We start from the raw sequence: 13,983 nt of genomic DNA on the forward strand, positions 1-13,983 counted from the left end.
ACATTCCATGCTACCAATCCTGGAGCAAGCAGTGCCTTCCCCATGTCCATCTCAATAACAGACTATGGATTTTTCCTCCAGGAACTTGTCCAAACCTTTTTTAAACCCAGATATGCTAACTGCTATTACCACATCCTCTGGCAGCGAGTTCAAGAGCTTAACTATTTTTTTGAGTGAAAAAATATTTCCATGTAATTTCATTGAGTTTCCCCAGGTCTTTATACTTTTTGCAAACATGAAAAATCGATTCACTTCTACCTGTTCTACAACACTTAGGATTTTATAAACCTCAATTATATCCCCCCAACCATCTCTTTTCCATGCTGAAGAGTCCTAACTTCTTTAGCCTTTCCTCATATGAGAGGACTTCCATCCACTTTTTCATTTTGGTCGCTCTTCTTTGAACCCTTTCTAATTCTGCTATATCTTTTTTGAGATACGGCGACCAGAACTGAACGCAGTGCTCAAGGTGAGGTCGCATCATTGAGCGATACAGCGGCATTATAATATTCTTGGTCTTATTTTGCATCCCTTTCCTAATAATTCCTAGCATCCTGTTTGCTTTTTTTTTTTCCTCTGCCACACACTGAGCAGAAGATTTCAGTGTATTGTCTACAATGACACCTAAATCTTTTTCTTGAGTGTTGACTTCGAAGGTGTTGCAGCTTCTCCAAATATTCCTACAGGATAGTTGGAAATTATTCCAAAACAACACATTTTCTCCTAACTCTATGGAACTCTTCTTGCTTGAGGAATGTTGAGGATCTCATTCACAATATCAGGTTAGTGATGGAGGTAACTCACTTCGCTATCTCAATGACACAGAGAGTAGACTATTTCTCTCCAAAATTCCAACCAGTTCATTTAAAAACCTACACTGAAATGCATTTCTTATGCAAACCTCTTGAGTAAACTGTTGAAGACAGTATTAGTATTCCAGAGACTTTGGACAATATACATAACTTCGTGAGCACCTTAAAATTCATTGATTCTCCCAGAGAGCTTGCACCCCTCCCTGTCAACAAAATATTTCAAAACTTACAGTCCATAATATGGCAGAATTCCATCACCTACAGGATCCAGATGGAAAGATGTGAAGTAAAAGGTGTAACCAGCTCCCAGGTATGAAAAAAACCCCCCAGCTTTTCCACCAGATGTAGTGGTAAAGACAGCTCTAAAATCAGCAAGGGCTCAATATCTCTTCCAACATGCTGCCAAGCAAGTACTGGATATGATCAGAAGGGAAGTCTTCCAAGGAGGAATGCTGACCTCTAGAATTACTGCTCATCAACTACAAATGATGCAGTGTAATCACTCATGGGTAGAACAGATACTTCGTACTTTCCCGCTTGAGTATCAGTCTCTGCTGATCCTTCCCCATGATCTAGACACGCATGACTGCCTAGCTGATGCCCAGTGTCTTGGAGACAGTCTTATTGTAGAAAAAGTCAGATACCGTTACCCACATAAAGGACCATTGCATTACCCTACGAGAATTATCCATTAGGCCGAAAGATCAATCTGCTACTTCTCATAGGAGCCAGGCCATGTTCTTGAAGAAGCCATATTACTAATCATATTATCAATATTAGTAGTACCAACCCTATTCCTCATCACCACAACAAAATAGAATTCAGTCTTATCCACAAAGACAAAACCCAAGAGAGAAGAAGCAACCGGATACCTCCAACCCGCCTAACCTTAAAAATACTGTTTGTTTTTGATTACTTCCCAGTTAGTGATTGCCTCCATTTTTTTCAGGGGAGTATGGCAAAACATCACAAAAGACAGATGGGTCCTAAATATCGTTGCTTATAGGTACAAGATATACTTCACTCACTTCCCACTGAACCAGAACTGGACACTAACATCCTGTCAGCTTATCAGGACCTTAGTCTCTCCTGATGTTAAACATCATGGAGCAGGTCACTGTGTACAAACAAGGTAAAAGGTTTTTACTCTAAATATTTCCTGAGTTTCACAGCATAGATATTGAATGGTTTCTGATCTCCACCATGCCATTATCTCAGGAAATTTAAAACATCCTCCTTGCCTCTCGGAAACAATTTCACAAGATAATCATATCGTTCAAATGCTCTTACTTTATCAAGTGATGGAAACACAAGCATTATAACCCCTTCCTTTGCACTATTCTGGCTGTATTAGATTGCCTCTTCCACCTGTCCAATTCATGGCTGAAAACAAACTCTGTAAGGATGCATATCCATGTCATTGCAACCTACTATGACCCTGTAAATGGAAAACCAGTTTCAATACATCTGTTGGAATACAAAGTCACCAATCTGTGTTGTACCAGCAGCTTGGCACCTCAACATTGGCCTTGTTTACTCATGAGAACACCCTTCAAATCAATTGCTCAAGCCATCTAAAATTCCTCACCTGGAAGCTGGTATTTTTTGGAGCCATTGCCTCTGCCAGAAGGGTTAGTGAACCACAGGCTCTCGTGCACTACCCTCCATACACAGTTTTACTTGAACCATGTAGTCCAGTGCACTCACCTGAGCTTCCTACCCAAGGTGATGTCAGAATTCCAACTCATCCATTCCACTGTCTTACCCATTTCCCCCCAAAACAGTATATGCATCAGACCACAATGGCTCTTTCATTGGACTTCAGGAGATCTCTTTTTGTGTTACTTTCCAGCTTATAATCGAACGAGAAAAACGCCCAAGTTCCGACCTAAATCGGGAGATGGGCGTTTATCTCACAAAAACGAATAACGCGGTATAATCAAAAGCCGAATTTGGGTCGCTTTCAACTGCACTCCGTCGCGGATGCGGACAAAGTGGACGGGGGCGTGTCGAAGGCGGAACTGGGGCGTGGTTATCACCCGAACAGAGATGGGCGCCCTTCGCCGATAATGGATGCGTTTGTAGCTAGAATTTAGGGCACTTTTCCTGGACCCTGTTTTTTCACGAATAAGGCCCCAAAAAGTGCCCTAAATGACCAGATTACCCCCAGAGGGAATCGGGGATGACCTCCCCTGACTCCCCCAGTGGTCACTAACCCCCTCCCACCACAAAAAAATGATGTTTCACAACTTTTTATTTTCACCCTCAAATGTCATACCCTCCTCCCAGGCAGCAGTATGCAGGTCCCTGGAGCAGTTGTTAGGGGGTGCAGTGGACGTCAGGCAGGTGGACCCAGGCCCATCCCCCCTACCTGTTACAATTGTGCTGCTTAATGCTTATTAGTCGTCCAACCCCCCCAAACCCACTGTACCCACATGTAGGTGCCCCCCTTCACCCCTTAGGGCTATAGTAATGGTGTAGACTTGTGGGCAGTGGGTTTTGAGGGGGATTTGGGGGGCTCAACACACAATGGAAGGGTGCTATGCACCTGGGAGCTCTTTTACCTGTTTTTTTGTTTTTGTAAAAGTGCCCCCTAGGGTGCCCGGTTGGTGTCCTGGCATGTGAGGGGGACCAGTGCACTACGAATCCTGGCCCCTCCCACGAACAAATGCCTTGGAGTTATTCGTTTTTGAGCTGGGCGCTTTCATTCTCCGTTATCGCTGAAAAGCAAAAACGCCCAGCTCACACATTGGCGAATAAAACATGGGCGTCTATTTTTTTCGTAAATACAGTTTGGTCCGCCCCTTCACGGACCCGTTCTCGGAGATTAACGCCCATGGAGATAGGCGTTTCTGTTCCATTATGCCCCTCCACATGTCTCAAAAGAGCATAGGAAATGCATGTTTGATTGTAACAGACTGGGCCACCCCTATCTCTAAACACAAAACCTCCATCTAGATTTTAGATTGCGTTTCTTTCTGCTGCAAGCAGGCTGACATCCCTTTCCCAGACTAAATCAAAGTGCTCCAATTCTGTGCAATGCCATAACAGACCTCTGTAAGCCACATTAAGCCTGCAAATAGGTGGGAAAATGTGGGATCCAAATGCAATAAATACTAAATTGTTCTTTGTTGCATATTTTTAAAACTGTAAATTGTTTTGAACATTTTTTGGCAATGCATGGGATTAAATTCAAATGAATAGCTGATTTACGCACAGCATCCTTTATGGAATTATGGAGGTCTGGAGGACTGCCAACAGGTCATCCATTCACACTTTTTTATTGAACATTACTGCTTTGATTAGTCCTCCAGATTGGACGGTGTGTTCCGCAAGACTGTACTTGAGAACTTGCACCTAGGTGGCTGCAGCTTCTTTCATTCTTGTATTCCATACCCCAGGTTGCCACCAAAAGTCAAAACAGAAAACAGCATCCCTCAGCTTTGTAGTTACCATTTATATTCCTGCAGCTATCCTGCTTCTTGACAGAGAAAGCAAAGTTGCTTATCTGTAACAGAAGTTCTCCAAAGACAGCAGAATAATGCAACCACATAGTCCCTCCAGCCTTCCTCATTCCAATTGTAGCACATTCCAGCTTTGTAACTAAAAACTTATCTCTTTAATAAGGCTTACCATAATTAATCAATTATAAGAACTGTAAAACATTACTACTTGCTTGATAGTTTGACTGTTTTCTGATTTCTGAATAGATTATACCCTTCTATGTTACATTTATTTCTTTATATGTAATTCATTTGTTTACTTACGCTTGATTGACGCCTGTCATGTTGTAATATTGTAAGCAAGAAACAAAACAGCGAAGATGACTAACAAAAACAAAAACCCCCAAAAATATAAAAATAAAAAAATACATATTAAAAACGTTAAAATTTAAAATTAATCATAAAATATGTATTTAAAAAATAAATCCATCAAAATCAAAAATTACATAAAAAAGACGACACTTTGGATGTAAAAATGAAGAATCAACTTTATTAGCCAAACTGTAGCAGGGAGAAAGGGACTCGACACAGCTGTGTTTCGGCCGTACTGGCCTGCGTCAGGAGTCTTCTCTGCTGTATGTTGATTATTTATTCTATCCAAATGTAAAAACAATATGTGTGTCAATAAATTGAAGCTATAGCGCTCAATTGTACTCGAAACGAAGTTGAGTGGAAAAGATCGGCGCAGCATCTCTGATCTATTTTTATTTTTATATTTTTTTTGTTTTTTGTTTTTGTTACTCATCTTCGCTGTTTTGTTTCTTGTTGATTTCCTTGCGAAGACTGGTTTCTTCTGTCTTTTTTGTACTACGTAATATTGTAAGCCACATTGAGACTGCAAATAGGTGGGAAAATATGGGATACAAATGCAATAAATAAATAAATAACTGACTGACCCTGAAGTAATGCATTAGCATGAGAACTGCAGCACATGCCCAGGAAAGACTTAGCCCTGTCTGACATCACCACCACTTGTGTGGCTGCATTACCCTGCTGTTTATGGAGGAGCCCCATTAAAAGTAAGCAGCTTTGTTTTATTGGCAACCTCTTACAGGCATGTTTCTTTTTTTTTCCACATGCGGGTAGTTATTGCATCTGTGCCATCAAACATTCATTTAGAGAGAGAGAGGGACAGAGACAACAATTTGCGATCCATGATTACATTACTATATTTAGTGCAGTAAACACTCTGGTAGCATCAGCTTGGCTGACTGAGACAGTTCACTTGAAATTCCTTTTTTTTTTTTTTTTAAAGAAACTGCAAGGGAGAATTTGGAAAGTGCTAGTCTATAAGAGGATGCTCTTGTTTAGTCTATTTTAGGAAGAAAATAACAGGCCAATATAGAAAAGCACTTATCCAGATCACAGTGCCTGCAATCTGGATAAGAGCTGCTGACTAAGGGGCCGATGCTCAAAACCTAATGCCAGCATTAGTGGCAATTAGCGCTGGACTAGTGCGCATGTTAATGTGTGCAGAATGTTCAGAGGGCTCTAGCGTGGGAAACAACGTGCACGCCAAACATGGCTGAAAATGTATTTAAATGTACTCAAACAAATGTTAATGAGGCCATTTGGTATTCCCTCCCAATGGTTGGAGAACAACGCCGAAACAAATGCTGCTCTTAGCACTGGAAACTTACTGCCAACTCAGGGGTGGTGCTGAAGATTTTGAAGAGAGGATTTCTTCAGAATTCCTAAGTTTAAACTGCCATTTTTTTCTTCTTTTAGAAGTGGAAGTAAGCCTGTTCAGTCTATAAATGCTGACAGTGAGAAATGTGTGCGATTCCGAACAAAACAAAGTGCAAGCACACACTGGCGCCTGTTTTTCTGCGCTTTAAATATGAACCAATGTTTGAAAAGCTTATACTTAAGGCGCAAAAGAACGGCGCCAGTGTGTGCTTGCACTTCTGTTCTTGCCTGGGAATGTTCACAAGAGAGATTCCTGAGAAAATTAAAGAGTCACGGGATAGGAGGCAATGTTCTGTCGTGGATTAGGAATTGGTTATTGGACAGAAAACAGAGGGTAGGATGAATAGTGGAGTGCTTCAGGGGTCAGTACTGGGTCCGGTGCTATTTAACGTATTTATAAATGATTTGCAAATTGGAACGACAAGTGAGGTGATTAAATTTGCAGTTGACATAAAACTACTCAAAGTTTTTATAACACTTGCGGACTGGAAAAATTGCAGGAAGACCGGGCGTCCAAATAGCAGATGAAATTTAAAGTGGACAAATGCAAAGTGATGCACTTTGGGAAGAATAATCTGAATCATAGTTACCTGATGATAGGGTCCACCTTGGGGGTCAGCACTGAAGAAAAAGATCTAGATGTCATTTTAGACAATATGCTGAAATCTTCTGCCCAGTGTGTGGTGGCAGCCAAAAAAGCAAACAGGATGCTAGGAATTATTAGAAAAGAGATGGTAAATAAGACCAAGAATATATTTTATATATATATATATATATATATATATATATATATATATATATATATATAATATTATTGCTCCATGGTGCAAACTCACCTTGAGTATTATGTACAATTCTGGTCACCATATCTCATAAAAAAGATATAGCGGAATTAGAAAAGGTTCAAAGAAGAGTGACCAAAATGATAAAGGGGATGGAACTCTCATATGAGGAAAGGCTAAAGAGATTTAGGGCTCTTTACCAAGCTGAAGAGGTGGCTGAGGGGGGAAATATGTTTGAGCTCTACAAAATCCTGAGTGGTGTAGAACGAATAGAAGTGAATTGATTTTTTACTCTTTCAAAGACCACAAAGACTAGGGAACATTCAATGAAGTTACGTGGAGATACTTTTAAAACAAATAAGAGGAAACATTTTTTTACTCAGCGAATAGTTAAGCTTTGGAACTTGTTGCCGGAGGATGTGGTAACAGCGGTGAGCATATCTGGGTTTAAAAAAGGTTTGGATGAGTTCCTGGAGGAAAACTCCATAGTCTACTGTTGAGATAGACATGGGGAAGCCACTGCTTGCTCTGGGATTGGTAGCATGGAATGTTGCTGCTGTTTGGGTTTCTGCCAGGTACTTATGATCTGGATTGTCCACTGTTGGAAGCAGGATAATGGGCTAGATTCTCTGGCATACTGTTCCACAGACTCTCCACCTTTTTGAGAACATCTGTGCTTTCTAAATATCCTCAGTGCTAGACCTTCAACTTCAACTTTTTAGCATCTATGCAAACTTATTGACAAAATCGTGTTCTACAAGTAAAAGTTTGTATTAGTGAAATTTAGGGACCTATTTACTAAAGTGTGGTAGAGTTTTGCATTTACTGCGCTTTACCAGCAAAACTTAATGTGTGGTAAGTGCAATGGATGTGTCCAGCAGGTTCACTGCAGTTTAGTTTATTTAAGGACTTAATATGCCACCTTACATCTATAAAATGAAAAAACAAGGCAATTTGCAATAATAAATCAAAAACAGTTACCATGCAGAAGAGTTCCTTATCACATGTTAAGTTCATTCACAGTTAGCATGGTTGCACGTAACACCTCCTCTTAAGGCACCCACACTAACTGCAGTTTGCTGGAATCCATTATTGCGTTTAGACGCATTTGGTCTGTCTTGCTGTCTACCTTGACGCAGTGCTGTTAGAAGGAGCATTTTGGATTTTATATACCTTTGCAGAAGATGTTAATATGACCCCTGAGGCAGGTGCATTTTTGCACTGAAACACGGCCCGTGTCGGGTATATTGTATTAAGGATTCTCTTATTGTGCCAGTCTTGAAGGCTCTTGTGCTTCTTTTTTTTGTTGCTGTCTTGATTTGTGTACTTTCGGACCCTCTCTTTTGCTACTGACTGCACAAGTGACAGCCCCTTAACCTTAACAGGAATGCGCAGTTCGTACCCAGTCTCCGCCCATAACCTGCCCAGCCCCAATCCCATCCTTTGCTAAGCAGTTGGAATCAAATTTTTAGAGTGTTGACTGCTTTTTTTGTGCATGGTAGCCATTAGCATGGGCCAGTGCAAATGATTAACTTGTGCTAAATCCTGTGGTAACTGCTCAGCGCACTTTATTAAACCTGCCCCTTAGTCGTATTGAGATTTGGATAGGTCTGAAAAACCACAGACTGACTCCCAGGTTGAAGAGTACAGGGGAAACTAGATAAATAAGAGAAATACTGAATAGGTGTGAGCACTTAAGCTGGCCTAAATGCTGGAGGTACACAAGTAGGTGTGAATCCCATCCATGCTCCACCCAGACTCCGGCTATGTGTGGGGTGGGCAACCTCGGTCCTCGTGGGCCACAACCCAGTCAGGTTTTCAAGATTTTCACAATGACTTTCACAACTGTAAAGGACTAAAATATAAATTAACATATGCATCGAGTTTCTCCTATAGAAGTACGCAAATCTGGAATGAATTACCAAAATCCATCAAAACTACTTACGACATAATAAACTTCTGTAAACTATTGAAAACCAATTTATTCAAGAAAGCATACCACAGTAATTCATCCTAAATGTCAGTTAACAAAATGTACACCGGATATACACAGAACGTAACTCTTTATTTCCTAATTGTTTATATCGATTTTATCATGTTTCGAAGTTTAATATTCCTGATTGTTCAAGCTAATTTTTATTATGAATGAAGTTTAATCCAATACCTTCATATCTCATTATAAAATGAACTGTCTTTACCTGAATACCTAATCCATTCTGCCTTCTCTACCTTAACTATGTATTTCTCTTTTCCGGAACTGGTAATCACCATTACGGAACTATTTAAGCCACACTGAGCCTGCAAATAAGTGGGAAAATGTGGGATACAAATGCTACAAATAAATAAATAAATACACATGAGATTCATTGCATGTACTGCTTTCATTGTATGCAGATAGATTTCATGCACATTCAATATATATATCTTGAAAACCCGACTGGGTTGTGGCTCTCGAAAACTGAGGTTGCCCACCTCTGCTGTAAAGGAAAATAGGTGCCTAAAATATAGGTGTGAGCACTTAAGCTGGCCTAAATGCTGGAGATACACAAGTAAGTGTGAATCCCATCCATGCGCCACCCAGACTCCGGCTATGTGTATGCCCATCTCTTAAGTATGCGCTGTGTAACAGATGCGCGTTTTTACAGACTAATGCTGAGGTGGAATTTTGGTGTTGTACAAGAGGTGTATGCATCATTATTCTAATCATATATGCATTTAATCAGCTTATAAATATTAGTGCCCACTTTATAGAATTACCCCATAATATCTTTAATGAATTGGAGGCAACCTTATTTTAAACTGAATAATCTGATACTCTTTTTTTTTTTTTTTTTTTCTTTTGTCTTTTGTGTTCTGACAAATCTAGGCTCAGAAAGATCATGTTCATGCCTATCACAGCCACATAACATCTCTGCCGGGTCCAAGACTACCTCACAAGGCCTATCACGCTCTTCAGAAGCGCTCGAGACAGCCAGAAGCTGTGGTATTTTATATTAAATCTTTCAAATGTTTAAAAGCTGGATACATTTGTGAGGGGTCCCCTTAGGTTTTTCACAGAGGAGACACAGACTTGGGTGTTCATCACTGCTGGAGTTTGAGTTTGTGACCAAGGCAATGTGCTTTGATGCAGGGAGTAGAAAAAGGGAGAAGGAGGACAGCCAAAGTCCAGGGGGAAGCTGGTGTCAGGAGACAGCACTATGTTTAGCCTCGGCGGTTTCTCTTCCAGCCTTTGTACAATGCAGGGGAGGGAGGAGGGGGACTGGGAGCCCTGTCCTTGAGAAGGTTTTTCATCAATCACTTTATGCTCAACTGAAGGTGGGGGTGGGGAGAAGCTTGACAGAGGAGGAGAGGGGTCAGAAGATTGATGCTTATGATTCTTTTTTGAATGTATCTATCGCTCCTTGTTTTTGTTACATTTCTAGGAGATGACTGAGAATGGTGGCTATCAGATGGTGGTGAAGGCAAGGTTCAATTTTAAGCAGACCAATGAAGACGAACTGTCATTCTGCAAAGCAGACATCATTTATGTCACCAGGGTAGAAGAAGGTGGTTGGTGGGAAGGTACCTTGAACGGGAAAACTGGCTGGTTTCCCAATAACTACGTGAGAGAAATCAAATGTGCTGGTAAGTGGAACCTCGTATAGCACTTCTTAGCAGAAAGGGGCTGGGACTATAGCATTCAAACCACTTCTTTATTAAGAGTATTTTAAATGCATATACCATAACCAGTGTTTTGTTTAAAAGTTTTGGGGCAGTTCTACAAATGGGAGCTTTAGTCTAGGTGCCCCAATGCTCTGCGCTTAATGCCAATTCTATATACATATATATATATATATCGGACTGTCTGTTCACTTGTCTCTTAGATTGTAAGCTCCTTGAGCAGGGACCGTCCCTCTATGTTAAATTGTACAGCGCTGCTTAACCCTAGTAGTGCTTTAGAAATGTTAAGTAGTAGTAGTAGTAGCATCTTGACGCCATGGTTCCATTAGAGAATACTAGCGTAAGGTCATGCGTATGTGCATCCTCTGATGCTATGTCAGCGGCAGGCGTAAGTTGCTGTGCTTGGGTTCACCAAGTGACATGTATAGTTCATAGTATTAACATAGAAAATTGTAGGCAGATAAAGACCATATGGCCTATCCAGTCTGCCTATCCATGCCATCTGTTCTCCCTGTCACTTCCTTAGAGATCTATGCACTTGTCCCAAGCTCTCTTGAATTCAGACACTGTTTTCATCTCTACCACTTCCACCGAGAAGCAGTTCCACAAATTCTCACCACCCTTTCCATGAAGAAGTATTTCCTCAGGTTACTTCTGAGTCTATCCCATTTCACCTTCATCCTATGCCCCCTCATTCCAGAGTTTCCTTTCAGTTGAAAGACACTTGCCTCCTGTGTATGTATGCCACATAGGTATTTAAATGTCTCTATCATATCTCCCCTGAGTGGAGGAGTAGCCTAGTGGTTAGTGCAGCGGACTTTGATCCTGGGGAACTGGGTTCGATTCCCACTGCAGCTCCTTGTGACTGTGGGCAAGTCACTTAACCCTCCATTGCCCCAGGTACAAAATAAGTACTGGTATATATATGTAAACTGCTTTGAATGTAGTTACAAAATACCACAGGAAGGCGGTATATCAATTCCCATTTTCCTTCTCTCTCTCACCTTCATATTGAGACCACTGACCATTTTAGTAGCCACCCTCTGGACCGTCCATCCTGTTTATATCTTTTTGAAGGTGTGGTCTCTAGAATTGTACACAATATTCTAAACGAGGTCTCACCAGAGTCTTATACAGGGACATCATCACCTCCCTTTTTCTACTGGCCATTCCTTTCCATATGCACTATGTTACACATAGTGACAGATGCACAAAGGAATTGAGTTACTATGAGTTTGGAACTTGTGAGCCTTGCTGCTAGTCATCGACACTTCAACCATAGGCACTGTTTTTATTGACAAATAGTATCAGCAACTATGACTCTGAGGCTGTAGAGACCAGGGGCAGAAGATGTGAAGGGCCATTTTACGTAGAACATTGTGATCATAACTGAGACAGGTCCTTCTAGCTTTTGCCATCACCTTTTCTACTTGTTTGGCCACCTTAAAATCACAAACAATCACATCCAAATCCCACTGCTGTTTCGTGCACAAAAGTTCTTCACCCCCTAAATTGTACCGTTCCCTCGGGTTTTTGCAGTCCAAATGCATGACCCTGCATTTTTTAGCATTATAGCTAAGCTGCCAAATTCCAGACTGTTCCTCTAGCTTCACTAAGTCCTTCCTCATTTTATCAACACCATCAAGAGTGTCTACCCTATTGCAGATTTTGGTCTCATCTGCAAAGAGGCAAATCTTACCAGACGGCCCTTCCGCAATATTGCTTACAAAAATGTTAAAGAACCGGCCCAAGAACTGAACCTTGCGGCATACCACTGGTAACATCCTTTTCCTCAGAATGAGCTCGATTTACCATTACCCTTTATTGTCTTCCATTCAACCAGTTTCTAACTCATTCAGTCACTTTAGAGCCCACACTGAGGGCACTCAGTTTATTTATTAGTCGTCTAGGTAGCTTCTTCCTGCGTTTCTGTCTTCTTTGTGGTCGATGCCCACTGCATCAGTGAGGGTGAACTGGGCCATGTGTAAAGAGCCACCCGTGCTATAAACAGAAGCTATGATGTAGATTCACTTTGAAACATCCTAGTAAGTTAAATTTTAACCTATTTATGCACTTTGGATTGGATTAAATGATTCGGTTGTAAAACGAGACCAGTTATTTCACTATTCAGCTTGCAAGTTCTCTGCTTTTTTTCTGATGCATTTCAAGCTCTTTATAAAGGTGTCTCCCCACCCTGTCTGGGGCTTTCTATTGTGTAATTTCCTGTATCCAGGGCTTTTATGTATGTAATCTGCATATACACAAATGAAACAGGATCTAAATGGACCATTATTGGGCACCAGAAGCTGGTACATAAAGTTAAATAAGCAAAGGTTTTCAAATTCCTATGTCTGGGTGCTATCTAGATCCCCTTTACCTTCTTTTTTTTTTGTAGAGGCAAAGGGATCCACTTAAAGGAGACAGTCTATTAATTCGTAGATACAGGATTATTGACTGTATTAAACTGTTCATCAGATGGTTTACAGCTAAATAAGTGATCAAAAACAGCGAAGATGACGCAAAAAAATAAGAAAAAATATCCAAAAAACAAAAAAGAAACAGTGGAAGATAAAGAATAAAAATAAAAATTAAAAACAAAAAATAAATAGAAGGAACTGCAAAAACCAGAACTATGGACGAATAGAAAAAATGAAAAAAGATGACACATCAATAGTAAAAAAACTGAATGGATTTATTATGGTAATATGGTAATATGACTCGACACAGCTGTGTTTCGGCCCAACTGGCCTGCATCAGGAGTCTGTTACACCATGTATATATTTTCTGGTAATATCAGTATTTCTTTGAAGAGTGTTCTATTGACCAATCCTTTATTCGAAGTCACTCTACCTTTAAAAAGGCTGTGTGCACGATCTGACAAAAATTTTCAAACTTGTTGTTGGCAGCTGCGATTCATACAGGTTGCCTGCGACGGCCTGGACTGTTACAGCTAAATAAAGCACTTTTGACTCCAGTGCAAAAGTACACCCCCATTCAGCTGCCAAATATTTTCTCTTTCCTTTTTCTGCTATACAGCGGTGCTACACTTTTTATCCAAAATGTTTTGTTGCTGTCTCTTTCAATAAAATGAATACTGAAATGTTTTTGATCAGGTAACAATGGTTTAGAGAAAACTTTAATTCATTTGCATGTTTTGCATAGATAAACCTCTGTCCCCCAAGGCGTTGAAAGCACCTGAAACTATTCAACTTACGAAGAATTACTATACTGTGGTAAGTCTGCTGTTATTGAACGAAAAAGTATGGGCTTGTATATTACACGTGGAGGGGCATAATCGAACGGGGGGCCCAAGTTTTCCTGAGGGTGTCCCCGCAGTACGGCCCCATGAAGGGGCGGGGAAACCGCTATTATCGAAACAAGTTGAGCGTCCATCTTTCGTTTCGATAATAGGGTCAGGGACGCCCAAATCTCAACATTTAGGTCGACCTTAGAGATGGTCGTCTCCGGTTTTCGGCGATAATGGCAACCGAGGACGCGCATCTCAAAAATGACCAAATCCAAGCCATTTGGTCGTGG

General features: G+C 40.7%; 1 protein-coding gene across 2 annotated transcripts in view; it reads left to right on the forward strand.

Moving 5' to 3' along the window:
- Positions 1 to 9,661: 9,661 nt before the first annotated feature.
- ARHGEF6 (Rac/Cdc42 guanine nucleotide exchange factor 6) overlaps positions 9,662 to 13,983 on the forward strand; it is a 94,225-nt gene continuing 89,903 nt past the window's right edge. For both annotated transcript variants that reach the window (XM_030210111.1, XM_030210112.1), the window contains exons 1-3: positions 9,662 to 9,769; positions 10,209 to 10,410; positions 13,609 to 13,679. In XM_030210111.1, coding sequence (XP_030065971.1) covers positions 10,212 to 10,410; positions 13,609 to 13,679 — 270 coding nt within the window. In that variant the 5' untranslated portion in view covers positions 9,662 to 9,769; positions 10,209 to 10,211. The remainder of the gene's footprint in view (positions 9,770 to 10,208; positions 10,411 to 13,608; positions 13,680 to 13,983) is intronic.

Source organism: Microcaecilia unicolor, chromosome 7, assembly GCF_901765095.1.
Source record: "Microcaecilia unicolor chromosome 7, aMicUni1.1, whole genome shotgun sequence".
Lineage (NCBI taxonomy): Eukaryota > Metazoa > Chordata > Amphibia > Gymnophiona > Siphonopidae > Microcaecilia > Microcaecilia unicolor.